Source organism: Trachinotus anak, unplaced genomic scaffold, assembly GCF_046630095.1.
Source record: "Trachinotus anak isolate AG129_WGS33_773 ecotype Australia unplaced genomic scaffold, CSIRO_AGI_Tana_v1 ptg000028l, whole genome shotgun sequence".
In the NCBI taxonomy this organism is placed as follows: Eukaryota; Metazoa; Chordata; class Actinopteri; order Carangiformes; family Carangidae; genus Trachinotus; species Trachinotus anak.
This window is the reverse complement of record NW_027273879.1, coordinates 7535219-7558392: the sequence shown is the minus strand read 5'-3', so window position 1 is coordinate 7558392 and position 23174 is coordinate 7535219. Positions and strand designations below refer to the sequence as shown.

General features: G+C 41.1%; 1 protein-coding gene and 1 long non-coding RNA gene across 7 annotated transcripts in view; one reads left to right on the top strand and one right to left on the bottom strand.

The window, feature by feature from the left end:
• The window catches only part of sema4d (sema domain, immunoglobulin domain (Ig), transmembrane domain (TM) and short cytoplasmic domain, (semaphorin) 4D), a 38272-nt gene extending 21846 nt beyond the window's left edge, over positions 1-16426 (top strand). For 4 of the 6 annotated variants that reach the window (XM_071465674.1, XM_071465678.1, XM_071465675.1 and 1 more), the window contains 14 exons: positions 3112-3245; positions 4653-4798; positions 4884-4946; positions 5056-5154; positions 5274-5367; positions 5543-5659; positions 6688-6839; positions 7604-7779; positions 7893-8049; positions 8195-8417; positions 9113-9225; positions 9644-9816; positions 10035-10081; positions 10543-12840. In XM_071465674.1, coding sequence (XP_071321775.1) covers positions 3112-3245; positions 4653-4798; positions 4884-4946; positions 5056-5154; positions 5274-5367; positions 5543-5659; positions 6688-6839; positions 7604-7779; positions 7893-8049; positions 8195-8417; positions 9113-9225; positions 9644-9816; positions 10035-10081; positions 10543-11540 — 2692 coding nt within the window. In that variant the 3' untranslated portion in view covers positions 11541-12840. Of the gene's footprint in view, positions 1-3111; positions 3246-4652; positions 4799-4883; positions 4947-5055; positions 5155-5273; positions 5368-5542; positions 5660-6687; positions 6840-7603; positions 7780-7892; positions 8050-8194; positions 8418-9112; positions 9226-9643; positions 9817-10034; positions 10082-10542; positions 13001-14234; positions 14448-14636; positions 14729-15516 lie in introns of those variants that run through there. The other 2 variants (XM_071465676.1, XM_071465680.1) reach the window with 2 other exon arrangements.
• A 437-nt stretch (positions 16427-16863) lies between these two features.
• LOC139611220 (uncharacterized) lies at positions 16864-18499 on the bottom strand. Its single transcript, XR_011686281.1, has 3 exons — positions 18357-18499; positions 17846-17962; positions 16864-17530 (listed from the first exon to the last, which is right to left on the bottom strand). It is a non-coding gene; the product is annotated as an uncharacterized lncRNA (long non-coding RNA).
• Between the last annotated feature and the right edge of the window lie 4675 nt (positions 18500-23174).

The following is a 23174-nucleotide window of genomic DNA, read 5'->3' as shown; positions in this document are numbered from 1 at the left end:
TAACTTTATGGATCATCTTTAAAGAATGCTCCCAGATCCAGATCTCATGGGCTTGTGTGATCTTTGAAAACGCTGGTTTGGCTCAGGGCTTTCCTCACGGCTAAGCTGTCCTGGCATTTAGATTGGCAAGACTGTAAAAGAACTGGATGAGAGGGCGAAGTGATGCTCTTCTCTCTCCTTCGCTCTCTGTCCTCTCTCTCTCTCTCTCTCTCTCTCTCTCTCTCTCTCTTTCTCTGTGTTCATTGTAGACTACTCTGCAGTGATGATGTGGATGTGATGGGGGGAGGAGTGGAGTGGAGTGGAGGCTACCCTCATCTTCAGTAAACAATAGGTCCTTGTGTATTTGACCCCCTCAATAGAAGAGTGGAGTCCATGGCTAGAGCTGAAGCCGGGATGGAATTCCATCTTTGCCTGGTTTAGTTGTTGGAGACGCCCCCCCCCCAAAAAAAAAAACAACAACAATCCCAGTATTAGGAGGGCCATATACCCGCGGCAATTTGTTCTCATTTACAACCAAATCAATAATCAATTATCGTTCTCCCCCTTTTTCTCTAGCTGTGGTGGCCCTCATTCATTGTCTATACATGCTGTGCCGTATGAGACCCTCACCCCCAGCCCAGCTGGGTAATTGATTGTGAACCTATATTTGAGTGGAATGAGCCACAATGGTGCTCCTAGGTCATTAAAAAGTGGTTGACAGTGATTTATCTGTTGTGTGCCTGAATCATTTGTTCTGTAAGTTTGGTTAAAATGAGGACAAATGACCTGATAAAGCAGCTAAAACAGACAGTCTCCTGTTGGTCACTTTTCCCTTCGGCCACTTGATTGTAACACATTTCTTTTCAGTAGCTTGGATGCTAATTAAATCCACATTATCTCTGTCTCTATTCGGACACGATGAGACAGCGTTTTGGTTCCTGTGAGCAAAACGTTTTATCTCAATCCTCGTCTCACAAGACATCCGATAACCTTTTATCCCCGTCTTTGTGTGTCTGGGCCACCCATTTTGCGGAGGTGTGCTGCAGGTACTAAAGCTTCTTATAAAAACCAGAACAACCTGTTTTGTGCCAGATCACCTTACACTCTCGGGAAAATGAAGCAAGTCACCTGACCGGTCAGACCCACCTTCCCTCATCTTACTGTTTCATAGGCCTGCGGGCGGCAAATGTTTCCACCGGCAATTGACAGTCATGTGTAACATTGTAAAAGCCATAGTCACCGATATTAAAGATGAGTAAGAGCAGGGTACAGGGCTGGTTTACCACACTGTTACATGATTGGATCAAGAGAAAGGAAGCCAATGAGCCTTACAATTGAATCATGTCCGTTTCTGAGTTAATACCATTTCATTGTTAATAATATTTACAGAGTGAAAGAAGATAATCAGTCCTCTGTCCATGTCAGAATGAATTTAGTTGACAATGATGAAAATTGACCTCAAGATTATGTAGCATGTGCCCTTCATTGCATTAAATTTGGCCAACATGGCGTGTATTACAAGCAGGATTGAGAACAGATTTAGAGATTTATTTTTATATTTTACTTAAGCCTTAAAGCTTGTGCCCCCCCCCCCCCCCCAGCTTTCGTGCTGACCTAAAACTGCTGACTTTAAACATCGTTTGTTCAGCTGTTAACATATTAACTATTTCAGATAAAAATGGGTTCTAACAAAATGACTGAAAGCACCAAAATGCCATTAGTGATAGTAACTGAATCCTCTGTATTTGAAGCACGTTTCCCTTAAAAGCAGCATTTCAAGATGAAACCATATAGTTGTCCTAAATTTTAATGTGATGAATCTGTCATTGTTTTCTATTTTATAACATGTCGTGATCGTTTGAGGCCATTTGTAACCAAGAGTAGCATTTATTATATCACTTCTCAACATTTGGAAATAATTAATTCAATTTTATCAGCTTAGTAAATCTGCAGTGACTTGCTCTTTAAAGCTTAGTGTCGAAGTAAAATGCCTGCCTTCTTAAGGTTTTATTGAATATGACATTAGCCTCCTGAGGTGGGTCTGGATAAGTTAAACGCTCACACAGATGACACAGGGCGCCCTAATGGCATCCTTATCAGGCACACCCTGAGGCGAATGCACCGGCAGAGAGCTGTTGTAAGGCGGAGGGATCACAATGCTCTACAAATTGGCAAATGGAAAACGACACCTGCACCTGATAACAGCTGATAGCATCCAGGTATGCTGTCATCATCCTCATCATCATCATCATCAGGGTCATTGTCTTCTTCATCAGCTCAGACAAACAGATACACCTATCGCCGTGTCTCAACAATAGTCCCATGCAGAATAACAAGTTTTTAATAAAAGGGGGATTTTCCTAAGCCTGAGGTGTTAAGTTGTTGCATAACACACAACAGTCAACTGAGGTGTCACGCAGTGGTCATAATAACGCACAGGTCTGTGTCGTGACAGCTCTCTGTGTGTGTTTTTTGATACAAACCAGAGTGGGTGATTATCCGCAGCTTTAAGTCACGTTAGTTCAGGACCTCCTCAAACTCACTATCTCACTACCCCCCCTCTAGGGGGCAAGAGTGGAACTCCACGTCTGTCTGTTCTCCTGCAAATGTTGTTTTTCACCATGAGTGAGAGTTTACTTTCTTTGTTTCGCAGTGTATTTAAAAACTGCTGATTCATCAACATGAAGGAGAAAGGACATGAGTAGCTTTAGTTTCTGATGTATATAGGACTTTTTTAGAGACCATCTGACTATTGAGTCCATTATTCCCTGAGAGAACAACAATAAAATGAATCTGCATATGATTTTCCTGATTAACTGATAGATTTTTTCAGTCTATAAATTGGTTAGACCACACCAGAAGTGTGTTTTATTGTGCTCTTTCTGTCCAAGCGATCATCTTTCATGCATGTGACGCGCTGTACTAACCTTCTGAGCGATACAAAAGAGGATGAATCAGTCCTGCCAGCTTTCAGTCTGAGGGAAGTGGATTTGATGCCGGTCCCCTTTTAGCGTCGGTGCATGATAAGATCAGGCTGAGAGGAACTCATTCATGCTTTTTAGGTGCGTAAGGTTTTAGTGTGTTGCTTTACTTTTGTCTCTGTGTGTGTCTTTTTTTTTTTTTTTTTTGTAGAGGAAACTTCACAGTTCCAAAGTTATCAGAGTCTAACATGGGATTTGGCGTGCTGGGGGTGTTCCTGGGGCTGCTCCTGGAGGTCTCCACACATGGACCCCATGCTGTGCCCCGGACTTCCTGGAGACATCAAGGTAATGTGTAATGTATTTAACATTGTAGAAATGTAATGCATCTGAGTGGTGGTTGTTATGTGAGGGACAAAGAAATTAAAATGATCAAATATTTTCTGGTATCAGTATAAATTAGTCCATTCTACTACGAGAAAATGTAACTAAGCAAGCAATTTAAAGACATCAGTCTGGGCTCTGAAGACTTTTAATTGGTGTTTATCTTTTTAATTCTCTGATCACATGACTTTTACATGCGTCGACCAAGCAAATATTGAATGTTTGAACATTGTTTGAACGTTTTTGTTTGCAACATCCATATATTCTGTGTTACTTTTGCTGTAATTTCTTTCCTTTGAAATCTAAACCGTTCCTGGTAATTGTTCCTCAGGAGCCTTGATGCTGATTTAAACTGAAACTTTGTGTCAGTGAAGTCTAAAGTCACTGTGGAAGTCATGCTTGCTAGTCTGGTTCGGTATTTGTGAGCTTATATGATCTCAAAACAAGAAACAGGAGACACTTGTGTTCAGTTCAGTTCAGTTCATCTACTGGCAGCACAGAGAGAACTGAACTGTCACACTATATAGATAGATCTTAATAATATGTCGGAGCTCTTTTTTGACTCAGTGTCTCTCAAGGTCCACTGCACATGGCTCGGTTAAACCTGTTTCCTTCATTTATCTCGACAGATGGGCCTCGGTCTCACCACAGGTTCTTGAATTAGATCATTTTACTTTCAGGCGGAAGTTGTGTTTGTATACTGCAGCTCACAGAAATAGCTCCAGTAACTTAGCCCCTCTGTGAGAACCGGTGCAGCTCAGCCTTTAACAACCCTTCACTGTGGCACAGTCACTGTTGCAGTCAGTCACTCACTCACTCAGTGAGGGTATTTGCTTTCATCATTGTGGCGCTCATGTCCAGGCACCTGCAACCCGAACCCACTTGCACCTGGCACAACCAAAGCCATCCAAACAAACTCTCCACTGGGTTTGCCATCCATCACAACACACAGTGCAAGAAGACACACACTCTCACACACAACACCAATGTGTCGTAATTAGAAAGGCTCAAACATCTGTTTGAGCGTTCGGCCTCCACAGTAATCACACGGTTGTGTTTTGGTGACATAGGTACAACTTAACCCTGCCACTGCTGGATGAGGACAATAAAAGTGAATCTGAACCGTAAAACTGTGAGACCAAAACAATGAGCTGAAAGACATTAAAACACTTTGTAAAGCTGAGGGAAAACCTACAGACGACTTCTTTCACATTAAGCATAGTCATTTGATCTGTTATTAATATAAAAAAATAGCTTTAAATTCAGATCTCAGTACTGTTGAATGCAGATTTTGACAGGTAAAAATTTGCATGTTTAGCTAATGGTTGTCTCACATGCTGAAGTAACGTGATCCAATCGTTTTGTGCTCAGATTTAGATCTGATGGAGTTTTCAGAGCCCGGGATCTTCAACTACTCGACGCTGTTGCTGAGTGAGAAAAGGGATGCGCTGTATGTGGGAGCCAGGGAGGCCATCTTTGAGCTCAGCAAGAAGAATGTGACAGTCAGAAACAACAAGGTATCAAAACGCAAGTAAGATCCATGACAGAGAAGAAAAATAAATACATGAATGATTTAAAAATGTTCTTTTTAATCATCTGAAGGTTCAATGGACAGTTGCAGAAAACCCCATGATGATGTGCACACTAAAGGGAAAATCAAAAGAGGTTAGTTCAGTAATTCATATTTACACTTATACGCTTATATGTCAGCGTTGTAAAGGAACAGTCCACAATAAGATATCAGTGTGTGAATTTATCGAATGTTTCTTTACAGAGGGATTGTCTAAACTACATTCGAGTGCTCCAAGTCGTGGATGACGAGCGGCTGTATGTCTGCGGCACACACGCCTTTCAGCCTCAGTGCGATTACTTGGTGGGTTAATCTTCAATCCCTCCTTCACTGGGAACACCACACTGAACAAATAAACGTGTTTGGGCCCATCAATCAGCGCAGCAACCCTTTCTCAACTGAAATTTAATCTCCCCTCTCAGAACCTCGCTGACTTTTCGTTGAACGGTCGACCTGAAGATGGCAGGGGAAAATGCTCCTTTGACCCCTCCCAGAGCTTTACCACTGTCATGGTTGGTGAGTTGAGGCCAGTTTTATTTCATTTCACAAAGAGCTCTTTTGGTTGTCAGCCTGCTGGAAAATGCATAATAATCCTCAGTAATCTCTCTTTTTTTGGGGAGGAGGCAAAATGGACTCACTGGACAATAAATTGCATTTTTTTTTGTTGCTTCATTGTCTCCTTGTCGATCAGATGGAGAGCTGTACTCAGGGACAGCTTATAACTTCTTAGGCAGTGAACCGATTATTTCCAGATACTCTCCAAACCCGTCCCTGCTGAGGACAGAGTACTCCACATCATGGCTCAATGGTGAGTTGGAACATGTGACATCTTGAAAAAGATTGTTAGGTTGTGAGGAAAAGATTTTAAAAATGATTTTCCAAAGCATAAAAAAAGAATAAGTGTCTAGTATTGATGCCCCGAGCAAATCCTAAGTATCGGTATTGGGACCGATCTGGACAAATTTAAATGGATGTATATCAGCTGACGTAAAGCCTTCCAAAATCCAGTCTTTCCTTTACTCAACTCTGCTGTGTTTTGTCCATGTCAGCCTGCTGGTGTTGCTTTGAAATGGAAAACTGTGGGAGCATTTTGCTCAAATGTGTGAGTTTTTTTTTTTTTATTATTATTTGGTTCTGACCAGGTGGAGCAGGTTATCATTTTTTGCTGGTGCTGACCATCACCTTCACTGTTTAAAATGACAAATGCCACTGGCAGTAGGTAATAACAAGTGTTAACTCTGTGAGTACCTTGAAGGCATGCCAACATTAAACTGACCTGTAGTCTGGTTAAAGTGCCATCTGGAGCTGGAAGAAGCTCCACCCTGTAACACCTCTGTACAGTTGTGAGTGGAGTGGTTTTGTAGTTCAAAAAGCTCCAAACAGAGTGAGACATCTTTTCTAGAGGACTGTCACATCAGTTTCAGGACTGGCATTCTCCCAGTGAAACTTTCACTCTTATAACAATATTTTAAGCTAATTAAACTAATAGTTTTGAATGAGGAAGTTCAGTATTTGAAGTACCTTGTGTCAAATTTAGTAGGTTACAGCTGTTCTTTAAGTCTATCAGATACACACTTCACAACATTTATGAAGTGGATTAGACTCTAGACTCGACACAGAGACAGACTATTACAGGACTTCGATCAGGCTCAAATAAAACTTGCCTGGAACAATCCCCAGACGTTTCTAAAGGTTCCTACTAAATTCTGTCTAAAAGTACCCTTAGGAACAGGAATATGAGGCCTTCACAATAACAGATCAATTGTCCTAGTCTTCCTTCCCTATAGACCCTTTTTACGATCACCTTTCTCTCCCCACTCTCTGCTCTCCTCGCAGAGCCCAGTTTTGTTCATGCCGACGTGATCAGAGAAGGGAGAAACCAAGCATATGGCGAGGATGATAAAATCTACTACTTCTTCACTGAGGTGTCAGTGGAGTATGAATTCTTTGGCAAGCTGCTCATCCCCAGGGTGGCGCGCGTCTGTAAGGTCAGCAACACGTCACGTACCATCTGTACATACCAGCAGCATCCATCTTTAGCCCTTATCCTCACATGTCTGTGTGTGTGCATGTCTTTCTCTTTGTAGAGTCCTCTTCTCCTTCCTTTCTCTTGTATCTAACCTGAGCTCGTACCATTGCAGTAACTAGCTAAAAGTTAGTTAGTGAAGTTAGTTATTTATTGTGTCGTGCACATACAGCAGCTCAGCCCACATAGATGCCTGAAATATCACCGCAGAGGTGAAGCATGTGTCAGATAAGAACAGAACTTCCTACATATAACATTATGTTGCAAATGAATAACTTTGTGTCCTGTTCCAAGACCACAAATATATATAATATAACTCAGGTTACAAGCAGAAATGAAAGGTATTTCACACCCTTAAATCATCATATAAGTAGCAATAAAACACATAAAGGACTTCAACCTCAGTCTCATGTACATCACATAACATACAAAGTCTGTTCCAGAGTCTGATCCTCTCATGTTTACGTCAGACTTTGAAAGGTTCCTAGCCTTTAAATCATGACTGACGGCCAACCTATGAACTCCCAATAACTGTAATGTAACGAACTGTGATGCAATTTGCATGCCTCTCAAAAGCACAATCTGAAACAGGACCCTTCCCTTCATCTTATTATATCATCAGACTTTGATTGTATGTATAATTAAACTGTAAATACACTCATACACTCCCTCTTTTTTTCCCTGCCTCTCCTCACACTGCCTAATGTCTTCATTCTCCCACCACAGGGCGACCTCGGGGGGCAGCGCACTCTGCAGAAGAAATGGACGTCCTTCCTAAAAGCCAAGCTGGTGTGCTCCATGCCTGAGCTCAACTTTGTCTTCAACGTAGTGCATGACGTCTTCATCCTGAAGGAGTCAGACTGGAGGGACACAGTCATCTACGGCGTCTTTACCTCCCAGTGGTCAGTGATTTGAAGATGCTGAGCAGGGAGTCAGTTGAGGCCAGGAAAGGGGAAAAAGTGGGGTATTGCAAAATAACGCAGGTCTTTAAATTCACTTCTTCTTCTTCTTCTAGGGGTAATGTGGGCTTGTCAGCTGTGTGTGCCTATAATTTGACCGCTGTGGAAGACGTCTTTTCCAAGGGCAAGTACATGCAGAAGGCCACAGTGGAGCAGTCCCACACTAAGTGGGTGCGGTACAATGGCATCGTTCCTTTTCCACGTCCTGGAGCAGTAAGTACCTTGAACGCAACTTCTGACTGAATGGAAAACAAAACACACACAGTTAAAAATCAGTTTAGTCCAGGACCAGTCTCAGTCCATGCTTTTGTGCATACAGCAAATGTGAATACACCTTGTTATCTTTCTCCTCCACCAGTGTATCAACAACCTGATGCGACAGCAGAACATCAGCAGCTCTCTCCACCTGCCGGACAAGACCCTTCAGTTTGTTAAGGACCACCCCCTGCTGGAGGATCCCGTCCTGCCCATCGGCAACGGGCCTCGCCTCATCACCAAAGACGTCAACTACACTCAGATCGTGGTAGACAGGGTCCGAGCGCTCGACGGGAACATTTATGACGTAATCTTCACTGGAACAGGTTACAACACATCAGCTAATACTCATTAATACAAAACTGACATTCTAACTCTTATGTATAAGGATGTTCTTATGTTAGCTGCTGATGCTAACCTGAGTCATTTTAAGTATGTATGTGCTGTTACAGTGTCCCAGTCTATTATTCATTTTGTTAAGTTTTTATTGTGTAAGTATGTTAAAACAAATCAATACAGTTTACACATTGAAAATGTGCTTGACAATTAAATAGCTCTTCATTAAGAACATTATATCCTGTATCACAACTTTCGAATATCTTTTTTTTTTAACCAAAATAACAAACGTGTTAAAATATCATGAGGAGAACACAGACCTCAGCACAATATAGGCTGTTTTCAGTTTGACATGTTGTCAGGTGGCTGTTGGACATTGTTCCTCCTACAGCTAGAAAAAAAACCTTGTTTCAACATCAGACTCGTGGATAATGTTGGTTTACAACACAAATGACAATCACAATAGATGGAGAATGATATGCTACGATAAACAAAGTAAAGACGTCTGTCTGTGTAACTGATCCATCAGAGAAAGTATGCCTTATTGAGTGATATTATGTATTGATCAGAGTCTGATCTCATTCAGTACATCCGGAGTCTTAATCTTTGTATTAAAAAAAAAGCTCATCTCTGGCTTCTACTCTGGCTGAATGACTGACAGACATTTTACCATCTTCACCTTTAGATAAGGGAGTCCTGCACAAATCGGTTGTGTTTGAAGGAGATGTTCACATTGTGGAGGAGATCCAGCTCCTGAAGAACTCAGAGCCCATCAAGAACTTACTGCTGTCCTCGGAGGTCAGTGGCTTTTGTACAAAGACACGACTGCAGCTCAAGAAACAAAATAAGTCACATCTAGACAGGCATTTGTGTCCATGTGGCTGTGTGTGTGAGTGAGATGTTATTACTCACAATAGGAAGTTACCAGGAAGACTGTTAAAGGACTGTTAAAAACAAAACCAGCAGTTCCTCTAAATCATTAGACTGCATGCTTAGTTTTACTGAGGCGTGTGTTTGAGATTGTCTGGAGTTTGCGTTACAACTTTTACGAAATCGATGGTGATGATTTTACTTGGCGTGTGTGTTTAAGTGTTTATCTTTATGATCCTAAAACCTAGTGAAGTTCTTTACAAAAATCGTTTTTAATAGTTTTTATGTGAAGCTTTGTGCACCCTTTCGTTGGCATATTTATGTGAACAACTTCCTGCTTCCACAGACACGATCCCTTTATGCTGGTTCAGACTCGGGCGTGGTCCAGTCGCCCACAGCCTTCTGTGGCAGGTATTTGTCCTGCGATGACTGTGTCCTGGCACGAGACCCCTACTGCGCCTGGGACCGCCAAGCTGCCGCCTGTGTCAATATCTTTGATGCTCCCAGACAACAGCCTGGGTAACTCACCACCAAGCTATTATTGCAATGTGTTATCGCTCAGTCTTTGTTCTACATACCAGTACTACACTCGGGCACTATCATACTGGTTAATGAAAGTAAAAGCTAGACTGATGCTCCATCCAGTTCGACCTGCTCTGTTGTCTCAGACTAGATATTTCTTCATTTAAGGGTGGGTGCATATTTTAGGCTCATGAAGATAATGTTTGTTTTTTCAGGAGTCTAATCCAGAGCCTCAATGGTGACGCAGACAAGTGTCCTTCAGGTAAGCTGCGACATGCTCACATAGAGCCTGATAAAGAAGCTTTATAATATGACAGTAAGAATAAAACATGCCGTATCATATGTTTGTAGTTTAATCCCCTTTTGTTAAAAAAGTGTCCAAAAAATGTGTTTTTTTTCCCCAAAATTATTCAGTATTAAAGAACCCACCATATAAATTGTACAGTGCATAGAGGCTGCATTGAATGAGCCTTCGTATTACATAAGAAGATTATTCCTCCAAAATAACTTGGAAGCAACAGTTGCCCCAAAATACTGTCATGTAATGAAATTTTGTTTCAGAAATATAATAATATTTGATTCTGTTAGTATTGCCCAGTTCCAGTTGTAAAACATGTGGTGTGATTCTTCTCTTGTCAACATCTGTTTCAAGCAGGATTCAGAAAACCTGTTTTTACTAGACAAGACTTTAAGTCATCATTCTCTCTCTGTTGTACCTCGTAGTGTCACGTCTGTCTCTGAAGGATTACCAGCATGTGACGGTGAAACCGGGGAGCTCCGTTGAGCTGCCGTGCCTGGTGCCCTCCAACCTAGCCCAGGTGAACTGGAAATCCAACGGCTCCGCTCTCACGGAGGCCTCTCGCTTCCACCTCATTGGCGAAAACGCTCTCCTCATTTACAGTGTGGCTCCGGAGGATCAAGGTCACTATGAGTGCTGGTCCGTGGAATGGGCCCCCGCCGCTGGGAAGAACTTCACCCGCCTCCTGGCTGGGTACATCCTTACTCTGGATCTCCCGCCCAGACCCCCACACCAGGCGGGCCACGCCACCACCACCCTCGGCACTCAGGAGGCGTCTAGCACACATGCAGCTGAAGGTAATGGTAAGACAGACAGAGCCCCACTAACTTCAGCCATTGCCCCTCCCAGTTTCACAGCCTCAGTCCTCTTCACCTCCCCACCCCAAACCGACTCATCACTAACCCCGCCCCCTAGCAGCACAATCAAGATCCAGCCAAGGCATCATCTTCCCCCAAGCTCCATGGCTCCCCACCCAGCAGCTGAGTATTTGCAGCACAACAACAGCATCGCCCTCCTCTTCCTCTTCCTCCTGTTTTTCCTGCTCTTCCTGGCTGCTCTGGCCTACAACTGCTACATGCAGTATCTCCCAGCTCCCTGCCTGCGCATGCGAGCTGCTCTGTTGGGCAGTCAGAAGAGCGCCCATCAGCCTGAGTACCGGGCCTGTGAAGCAGGTCTAATGGAAGCGTCTGCGACTGACAAAATTAACATGACGGAGCAACCAACACAGAATGGCAGCCAAACCACCACCCAAAACCTCCGGGCGCTCCGTGACACCGGCTACGAGACTGAGCCGGAGTGTGGCAACGGCCGGATCCCCTCTCACAACTTCGGAGACAACAGCCCATCGCCGGAGAAACCCTTTGATGTGGACTCTGAGTCTCAGTCCATCCAGTTTGCAGATGCAGATGAACCATACTGCTAGCCACAAGCCTCTGCTCTGCTTCTGTTCCTCTTCGCACAGAGACGATTTATGGGGTGGGGGGGGCTGGGGTGGGGGGGGGGGGGGGGGGGTCGCACTCCTGCTGCATCTTCCCACGACTCGCACTTCTAAAGCGGCGTCTTCCATGTGGAAGTATGCTCAGTGTACAACATCGAGTAAAGTTCAGTCATTGCTTAAGTCAGGGCCCCCCCCGCTTGTCTGTAGAGATGTAACTCCTGCTGTCTGATTTAGGGCTTTTGGTGATCAAGCAAGCTGCACCCTCTGAGTTTAGTCCAGCAAGTAAAGCTATTTCTTAAATTCCAAATTGGAAACATTATTTACCAAATTGGTAAGTTACTGTGATGTTTTCCAAATTGGAATCATGTTTTTGTACAGCTTGGGTGAAAAATAGTCTCTTAAAAGCTTTTGCGTCTTTTTTTTTTTTTTTTAATTTCAAAGCAACGTGTAGGCTATTGGACTTGGGCACATGCTTCAACGTTATAGTGTTTTCTCAGGGAAGATTTGCTCAGTATGTTGTAGCCCTGCTTTGTTGTACAGTGTTGCCACCTGCAGCACCTGGTATGTGGGCCTTAATCTCACCCAGTAAGGTGGCCATGTTTGGTTTGAAGGACAGAAAAAGAGAAAAAAACGTGGAACAAATCAAACCATCGTCTTGTGTAGAGTCATCCTGCGTGACAATGTTGAGTCTGTGTATGTTTTTTATTTTTTTTATTTTTCCCTCCCTGTGAAGTAGACATTCCTACATGGATGCAACTGATGGTCCTGTGTATTAACCTCTACTAGTCATCTTCCCTCATGTGGTTTGTTGATAACATAAATATGTACAGTGACACGATGCTTGATAATATCAATCATCAGTTGTTCTTTTTCTAAAACTGCCCTGGAAACAATCTGAAGATATTTTTATGGTTCTTTTTTTAATTAAACCTTCAGTTTTAGAGCATTTTGAGAGAATTATTATTTAAGATGAGTCACATCTGTGATAATATCATTTTGTTCATTGTGCAAGTAGTTGTGATTTTCCTCTTTTACTCTTATTTTATTGTATTTATTGCGACAGATTTGGTTTTTAGATCCCAGCCCTCATTCTTTAGTCTCCCTTTAATCTGTTTTGCATGTCCTCCCTTGTTTAGATTTTCTAGTTTCCTCATAACTCTCTTTCTGCATCACTCCCTCCCTCACAGCCTCCTCTTCTGTCGACACTTCATCTTCCCTGTCCTCCTCTGGAAGTAGCACCCCCTCTGCCCTCCCTTCCTCCTCCTCCTCCTCCTCCTCTTCTTCCTCCTCTTCTACTTCCACCTCCTCCTCCTCCTCCTCCTCTGCCAAGCCCCACAGTGTGGAGGCTCGGGAGGCAGAGGTGAGACTCTTGCCTCCCCTGCTGAAGGACCAGGCCTGGGGGGTTCATGCCCAGGAGGCCTTCCTGCTCTTCTGCCTCGCCCTGGGTGAGTGGTGCCTCTGACAATGACTCAGCTCACACCCCAAAACTGAACTGTCCTCAGTGTGGAAATCTTCTCCTCTCACTTTATAACCCTCCCTTTTCTCTTCCTCATTATTTTTCACTCATTCTCTCTCGTTTCCACTTCTTGCATGCCACCATTTCCCAAAACATAAACTAACTGGGAAAGTGTGTGTGTGTGTGTGTGTGTGTGTGTGTGGATTTGCTTAAAACAAGCCTGCCCCCTGCTTTAAGATATCAGAGTCAGAAAAGTATTTATCTCCATTTTAGATGTCTTGCTAAGATACCTGTGTCACGAGTGAATGGTTAAAAAGACAAAGCTGGGATTTCAGTATTAAACTGTCCAACTCTCAGTGATCTGGTCGTCTCGCAGTTCTCTCTGCTATGTCAATGAAAGGTTCAGTTTTATGTATATTATTGTGTAACAGCAGTCTGACGTGAAACATGTAAGATCTAGATGTGGATCCTTCTCATCCAGGGTTTTCAGAATCTCTCCTCAGAACAAATAATTGTAGGCTTAGTCATCTTACATCCCAGATTTTCAATTTTTGTGCCTGTAAACAAGTGTAAATATATTTGTATATATGGAAAAATACCTTTTGAAGATGTACATAAATCTAGGAGACATTCTGGGGCTGTGGCTCTTGGTAGGCAGGCTAAATAAATCTTCTCAAATGTTTTCAACACCGGCTTGTTTTTCTGAAGTTTTTGTCATTTCTTGTCCTGTTAAACATTGTCAATAATTGCAGCAAGTGCTCCAGAATACTAAACTACTAAATGTGGCTAACAGATTGTGATCCATCTGCATATACTGAAAATATAACCACATAAATCATTGAAAATACTAGCCAGCCTGAAAATAATTGAACTTCAATGTTTATGCAGCTTAGTAAGTCTGGCTTCATCAGCCCGTCTCAGATGCAGCAAATATCAAAGCTGAGATCAGGTATTATGTACATATACACTTCATTCAACCTTTATTTATACAATGAGAGCAAGACTACAAATAAAGGATGGGGGACAAAACTTAAAACCAAACATTAAATCAGAACCCAACAGTATCAAACCTCTGACACTCTGAACTGTTCATTGAAACCGAGCACCACAAATGGACCTGTCAAAGGCAAGTACTCCCGTTTCATGTGGCTTCAGTGCGTCTGTGTGGAGTGTCCGTGTCTCGACCATCATGGGTCAACATGAAGTCCAATTCTGTCCCTCAGGTCCCAGTGATGTCCACATTCACTGGCTAATAAATGGGCACAGTCTGGACACCCCCATAATGGAGTACCGCCTGCCGGTGGGTCAGAGAGAGGTACTAGTGAGCAGCTGGCTCCGGGAGGGGCCGCTGATCAAAGACGCCCGTTACCACTGCGTCGCTGAGGCCAGCACAGGAAATGACATGTCTGAGGTGGACCTCCACCTCACTATTGGAGGTATTTGATGTTGAGTGGCTGTAACAATGTCCAGTGTGCAGAACATTATGTTTTTTAGTATTAAAACCTGTTATGTCTCCAAAGTACAAGCTATATTGTGATGACAGTAATGCATGAAGAGTGGTAATAGAAGGCCCAAACCATTTGAAATGGTTTGTGTCCATAAAAGACTATGATGTTATTTGACAGACGAAGAGAGCATTCCATCCAGGGATTTGAACCAATGGAGAGGTGCGCTCACAGAGCATGAGCAGCTGCTAAAAAGATGGGAAAAGGCCTGGGTAGGTCTAAGTTCTTGCATGTGAGTGTGTTTTCTCTGAATGGTATTGCGCAGTTGCCCGGGTCGACTTACATCATACCCACCAGTTTTAACCTGCTCTGCATGTTTGGCTTTAGGCAAGTGGTTTGAACTCTCTTTGCACCAGAGGAGTGCAAAGTCCAGATTTTTTGGGGCCAGTGACAGATCATTCAGAACACAAAGATACAGTAAACCAGTTGTTGTGCAAATTATCTTTATTCCACAATGATTTCCACAGTTTGAATAAGGAAGCATTTGCTAACTTAAAAGGTCACCTAATTTCATTACTAGCTGGTCCTGCAGCTTTTTTGTCAGCTACTTTTAGCCATCACATTTAACTTCATTGCATTTACCATTGCCACATGATCTATTAACCATATTCAGCCAATTATGTTGTAGATAATGAAACTCTTACATCTTCCTTTTAAAATGATTACTAATTAGATTTCTCCAAAAACATGTGCACAAGTCACATTTTTCCCTAAACTTATTGAGTTTCTTTCTTTTTTACTTTTTCTTTTGTATTTAAGTTTAATGCATTTGTCCTTCTTGCATGGACCAGAGCAACAATGCAAGTTCCCTCATTACAAAACAGTTTCCATATGGTGAACTAGTTTAACTTTAGCTTGATAATCAGACTGAATTACTCCTTTGTTTCATTTCTAGTGCATTTGGTGAGATTTTAGTACATTTAACACCAGTCCCTGAATATTTCTTTCATGTTTACGTCCTCCTCTACCTCTAAAGTGCAGCTGTTATTTCCCTCCACAGGAAAGCTGTGATGGCCACAGAGCTCTGTGAAGGTGTCACGAGCTTCACTTGTGTTGGCTGAATCTAGGCGTGAACATGGTCCTCAGGCCAGCTGGACCAGATTTCTGACACTGAAAAGATCATAAACAGCTAGAATATACAAAGATGTTCCAGTGTCAATTCTTTTAAAGGAGCTTGATGGACCGTGAAGTGGAGAACTCACAACACCTGCCTTCTGCAGGGGCTCACCTGGTTGTGATGATGGATGGTGCTGAGACTCCTACCAACCCTGACGAGGAGATGGAGCTCATTGGTTGCCTCGGTCTGAGGCCGTGTGGGCTGCCTTTATGCCAGAAATGCATTTATTTCTATTTTTATTGATGAAGTGAACGCTCTGAAAGCAGTGCTTGTATGGAACAATAAAACGGGCGGTATATGAGGAACACTGAGAAACGTTTGTAGATGATGCAGCATCTGTGTCAGATCAGGCCTGTTCATAGTGTGATTTATTTGAAGATGCTTGCACGTTCTCTGCCTTCCAAAGCCTGTGTTTGGTCCTTCACGGCTACCTTGCAGTTTGAAATTTTCACTTGAGATTATACAGTGTCTTTAATGTTATTATTGTTATTTTCCCAGGGTTAAAGCCCAAGCTTATCCAAAGGATCTGATTCCAGGAATGGAGCAGTTTACTGTGAGAAGCCTTTTCAACCACAGTATACCTCTTATGTTTGACATTTAGTAAGATTAGATCACCCAAAGTGAAATTCAGATAGAACCACTGCATCAAAAAGGACTTAAATCCAAGAATGGCATTGGTGGATTTGTTATACTGCACCTTCCTGCTTTCTGTCTGCAGTTAGTTTTTCTTTACTTTAAAACTGTGACTACCTATTTGCCTTTAACACAGAATTAAATAGACATTGTCTTGCAACACATTTTGTCATATTTGGATTAAAGACATGTATCACTTTAGATAGCAGATGGTAAACAGGTTAATACTCCTGTAGGAATCAAACTAGAGTGGCACAATGACACGTCAGCCTCTTCCACAGGAACTGTTTTTACTGAATCTGAATTATTAACCAGCCTCCACCACTTATTGGAAGCCAGTTATGACATTTACAGAGGATGCAGCAGCTTCCTCGACTGAAAACTAATTTCCTTTAGAGATACACAGTAGTGGACTAAATCTGAGATGCTTATGAAACCCTGGGGAAAACATATGTTATATAATATCTGTAGGCCAAACCTCTGTATCTCAGCATGGCACTAATGTTTTCATCTTTGTCATGGTACCATCTACCACAACTGGGCCCATAGCGCCCTCTTGTGCTTAAGTAAAGGATCACAAGATAAAAAAACAAAAACAAAAAAAACCCCCACAAAAAAGTAGGAAAGCATGGTGTGGATAGTTCATTGTTTATCAGACAGGTCATAAAATAAGTGTCACAGCAGCAAAGTTGTCTGTGGATTGAGAATCTCAAGCCACACAATAATAATAAATACAAATCAAGTAGATCATCAGTTGTCACATTTTAGAGAGAGAGAGAAAAAAAACATTGCCGTTCAAAGTATTTTCTATTTGCATCATCCTCAGATTCAGTCAATGGGCAACTTGCTGATTCTTCGCACAAAGTTACACAATATCTTCCTCCTGAGTGCATGAAATCAATGTTGTCAACTTAAAGTAACACAACACTCATACTACTAAAATATCATCAGGCATAAATCGGAGACAGAAATGTCATGCTGCTTATGTAAGACGGTAAATCAGACACGTTGGATGTGGTGTTCGTTGACAGCCACAGGACCAGATGGATTCTATATGCTGCACTGAGCAACAGACAAGGTCCACATCTTCATACAAACTGTCCTCTTTGACCGACAAAATACATCTACCGCACAGCAGCCATTGTACCAAGCAAAGCAAGTATTCAATGAATTCTAAAATCACCGGAGGAATCATCCAGATGAGTGTCAGTGGGATCGTGTCGGTGCTTTGACAGAGCTCTTCTGAAGAGGAGGATGTGGGGCTCTGAAAGGACGATGACAGACAAACGACACAAGGAAGCCACTGTTTTGCTTACCAGTCCAAAACTGTCATTGTTCTCACAATGTGGTTTTAAATGACTGTTGGCTCGCGATTCTAGCATCAAAGCGCGACAACGAGGAACTACACAGAGGTTACAGCGCTGACATCTCTAATGTCATCATGAGGACCCACATTTTGTCTTAAATCATTTTGGCAAAGAATCTCATTTTAGAATAAACAGCTGTGCATTTTGCATTTCAAAAGCTAGCCACCAACATGGAGAGTGGGGGAGGCAGGAGCAGTTATTACAGGCAGTACCTGGCTCGTGTATCATGTAGTGGACCCATCCTTGGGACTGCTGCACTCCCAACGGTCTCCACTCTTCTTCAGACATCAGGCGTGATCTTGGCCATTTCCCAAGGTGGAACAACATGTCTGATTAGGGGCAAGATCAGATTATTCTTAGTTAGTGGTGTTCAGTGTCAACACGCTGTGAGGTTTGATGTATTCATTAAAGTGCAGTCCACAACTCATGACAGTTTCATCAGTCGTGGCTAGCTAAATATACATACATATACATGCTTATGATATCTTAAAGATGTACAGAGCAACTCAGATTGTAAAAGTCACAAACATGACTGATGTGTGGTCTGTACGTTTCCCTCTTTTTGTACACATGGAGTTTGCAGTCTATCAGGTGCACCTGTCAGCTACTGCACTCCAGCACAGTCACTCTGCAGTAAGTCCTGTCGGTATGAAACTTGTGGTGTTCAGGTCATCCTTTAAATATTTTGTCTTGTGAAAAGTGGAAGTGATACATGTGGCTCACCTGTACTCATAGTGCTCATCACTGTACCTGTCCGAGTAGTAGCCTATACTTGTTTGCGAGACATATTTTCAGATAAAGTATAATTATTTAGATTTTTTTTTTTTTACAACAAGCTAACACGACCAACACGACCCCCATTTAACTTTTAGCGTGTAAATTACACTTGCCCTTTGATTGGATGGTTTAGGTCATGTGACCAGAATCATGTTTCAGGTCATCTTTCCAAGGCTCCTTCACCGTAAAAACACAGGTGAGTCGCTTTGTTAAGGTTTCAAATGAAAGAAGTTGTTTCGTCGCTCTTGTCATATTTGTACTGATAAGCTGGATATCTATTATATTGTTTGAGGGTTTGGCTTTCAGTAGATCTATCCTCACAGATGTCTGGTGTTTAAAGACTTATTTTATTATTATATTAATGTATTTGACAAGGCAAGAATAGTTTATATTCATAATGTATTCCATTATATAAAATCATGTTTTACCTCGGTAGAGCCAGCAATTACTATATACCAGTGGAATAAACTTGAGTATTTACAATTATGTATGTACACTCAACTATACCTTTTAGCCTGTCTCTGCACTACTGTAATATGTGACTTTCACCCTGGTGATTGATTATCTGATCTTATACTGTATCAATACCTCTAATGAATAATTATATATAGTAATATACTCTATACCAATTGAAATTACTAATTTAATGAATGAATTTTTATAGCTACACTTTGGGCAGTTGATTTTTACAGGTGGCTTGAATGGTATCTACAGTATAAGGTCAGTGGGTCTGTGCAGCTAGAGACACACACATGCATATGTGATCCTCCTGTACTTCTGCTGTGTCTGCCACTTTTTTAATGAAGCAGTCACAGAGAGCTCAAATGATGCCCTAGACATGATTATGAAAATTAGCTCTCAAGGCTGTAGATGTTATTGCCCACACAGGAAATTCTTACATCACTCTGCTCTCCTCAAGTAGGATATCAATATAATTTCCCTTTGCTATTCATTTTATTGTGTTTCATGGAGCACTTAAGAATTTTGACACACAATTGTACAACCACAGGCAATAATGTTGTTGAGATATGGTCACAAACAGGCTCATATTAGTTCATGGGTTTGGGACAGGATAATGACTCTCCAGATTTTCCATTCAGTGTGAAGATAATGGTAACCAAATGTTGTATAACGTTTATTTATATGTTCATCAATCACAGAGGCGTCCTTAACAGGGCCAGTGGACAATTAAACCAATTTTTGTTTGGTTTGTTTTTTCGGATGTGACAACTCATTACATCTGAATTAATTGAAATGTCTTGATAAGTAATTTTAACATTACTTTAGCTAGTTGTCCCCATCAGTATTCCTCACAAATTGTTTTTCACCAACAGCTTCATCAGTTTACATACAGTATGTCAAATTATTAGTACTTTGTCAAAATCTTCTGCGTCCCAAGATAGCGTGCCTTAAAGTCCATAGGCATAATCCCTTTGCTGCTGCTTTGTTGGAATTTTTCCCAGTAGATGAAAGTCGACTCAATGCAGAGGAGGAGTTGGACATAGTGCTTGAGAAGGCTTCACCTACCAATAATACTTGGAGACTTCAGTATATTCAGTATATATTTACCATGACAGTAAAGTTGCGGGTCGGACAGCTAAACACTAAACTAAACACTGAGCTGCAAATTCAGGTGATAATTTTCTCTGCATTCGTCACCGCTTTCACACTGTTACATTGTTCCCACATTGTTATGTCAGTTTGCAGCATCAATCTGCTCAAAGTCATTTCAATTTCATGGGCACAGAAATTAAAATAAACTTTGCTGGACTGTGGAAAAAGCTGCAACAGGAAGTGAAGTGAAATCTTGATTGTGGGGAAAAATGTGTCAGACTCCAGAGAATTTCAAATTACCTCAAAGGAAAAATAAAAGCTTTTAAAATATATTTTTGACACCAAATCACTGTAATGACATAACTTTTCCATCATTTAACAAAATCACATCACAGTCCATTCTTATTAGTCCCTTATGTCCATATTTTATTGTGAATGTTAAAAGTCTCTTCAGATATTACAAACTTAAATCATGAGCCAAATCTCTGTAGCTTTTCATTGCTGTTGGTGAATATAGCATAAAAATAATAATAATAAAAAAAAATTGTCACATTTTACCAGTTGCCTGTGTCTGCCCTTCCTGTAACATTGGTTATTTTGCTTCTAGCTAGTCTTAAAATAACTCTTGCTTTTTTGAATGTTTTTGGTAACCTGGCAACAGTAGTCAAGTGGAGAAGTGTCTGCTGCTTTCTTTGCCAATGGATGCTCTTTTCCTCAGTCTCTCCTTTCTCATTTGCGCTTTATGTATATCTGAAAATGAGAAGGAACGCTGATATTGAATCACGTTTAACTACCAAGAAACATATGGTTTTACTTATTACAAGAGGTTTTTCTTACATCTTTTAAATGCTATGAACTTTAGGTGATTATTTGAATGACTTGATTCACATGATTTATGAATTAGTGGAAGATACATTCATGTTTTCATTGTTTTGAAAGCATCAATTATCTCTACATCTGAGCTGAAGTAGCTTATTAGTTGGAAAAGAGGAGTCCAAGATCAATTTCCAATTTGTCCCTTTAGAGCTTTATTTTGAGCAGGCAGGTCAGATCACTTATTTGTTGGACGCTGAGTGACCTGTCCACAGTTGGACCCCATCACACCATGGCAGCAGTCAATAAGCAGGAAATGCCCCCAGCGACCAGTCATCATCCTCCTCCATTTCAGTAGCAACAGATATTCCAGATATTCCCACCCTTTCTTTTCAGCTCGGCCCCCTTGTGTTTCTCTCCACAGTGGCAGGGAAACGGTGGGTGGGCCTTCAGTGCCTCAGGATCTCTGCCTTATTGGACACCTGCTTACAGAGCACTACAATGCGTGAGTAGAGCTTTTTGCGCCTCTGTCCCCATGGCTACACAGTACTCTGAAGACAGACTGCGCAGCCCAGTTCCTCTGTCCTTCTGGGGTATTCTGCAGACTTTTCTCACTTTCACATTTAGTTGATAGAGCAACAGAGGAGGAAAATAAATCAATTTTTTTTCATATATAAATCATATATATATATACACACACACCCTGAATAACAGTGTATTATTAAACAAAATAATTTACCATAAACAAGCCAATGCAGTGTTGATTCAGTTTAAGATGTGAAAGTACCCAAAGGGTACAATAAGCGACAGCTTCAGACTACACCTTTCCTGGACTGCAGAAATCTTATGCTGTATATTTGTGTTGTGCTGTTTTCAACTATGGTATTCGAGTAATTGCGTTTTTTGCCTTTTTTTGTGGTGTCTCACCTTACTGTTTCTGTTTTTAGTTGGATAGTGAAAAAAAAAAACACAAATTTCAATTTCATAAGCAAGATACCTGCTCAGGATATTAACACCTATTCTTTTTCTCTCTGTTTCGTCTTTCAGAGGAAGAGAGTGTGTTGGCCAATTGACTTTCCCTTATCCAGGCCCCCTTTTCATACTATTTCTATTTCCATTTGTTTCTTCTGTTTTCTCTTTAGCTTTCCAATCTTGCATGTTGCCGAAGCAGTTACCTGAGATAACCGTGGCAGATTTACTGGTCATTTTTAAGACAATTGGTTTTCGATTTCAGAGAGACATAGTTACAGGACATAGAGAAGACAAAAACACTTCTTACACTTGTGCTCTTGTGTTTTTGGTAAGGGCAAAAGGAAAAAAAAGACACCAGTCACCCTTCTATTAACAGTTTAACAGATATTTAATTATGGTGGTCTATAGAGAAAATCCTTTTTGCGTATTTATTGCAATACCACAGTAGGTTTATTGATTTATTTTGCAATAGCGATGCATTTTCAAAAATTTAAAGTAAAATGAAACAAAGGAAGGCTCAATTTGATCAAATTATTTCATATCGATAATTGGCATCTCAGACCTTCCATACAGTACTGACTCAGCTTGTGCTGTTGCTACAGTTAATCATATAGGCATGCACTGTGTCTGGTTTAAGAATGCTGAAAGCCAGTTTATGGTATCATTGGTGTTTATTAGTTATAAGAGAGAATAATGGCTTGATAAAACTGGAAGACAGTGATGGGTTTTAGTATTCCTGCAATATCAAACAGCAGCAAATAAACATTTCACAAAGACAAGTCTCATCTTGTTGGAGTGATATATATATATATATATATATATATATATATATATATATATATTAAGGTCTAATAGCAAGGTAATATAGAATAGATGAAGATGACAAATACTGGTGCTTGCCCAGTAGCGTCTGCTGATATATTAACCAGTACATTAGTTGATAATGTAGTGGCAAGAAAGATGTGCTTTAATGATCACTGTCTCTTAGATGTGTGTCTTAGAGGGTTATACATTTGCAAAAGGCAACAACTTTCATATGAAACAACTTTGCAATAAAAATCATCCAAAATCATGAATTACTGCAATACTAGTGGTAAAATCAGAACCAGAATGCTAATTATGCATTTTCAAAACACAAATGTTCTAATTATATGGCTAACTATATTTGTCAGAGCAAAATACATTTGTTGTTCTTTTACATGGGTCCTAAATGCTCTCATACACATAAACCGCAAATTACTAATTAAATGTGTAGGTGGTAACTGTTCACATGAATGTGGAAAAAAAAAAAAGCTGATAACGGTGACAATCAAAATCACGGGGGTGGCTTTTTTACTTCAGTTTTCTGTCCAGGATATATTTTCTTGTCTCTCTTCCTGTTAACTGAACATGATCTATTTTAAAGCACGCAAACGTCTCATTTCT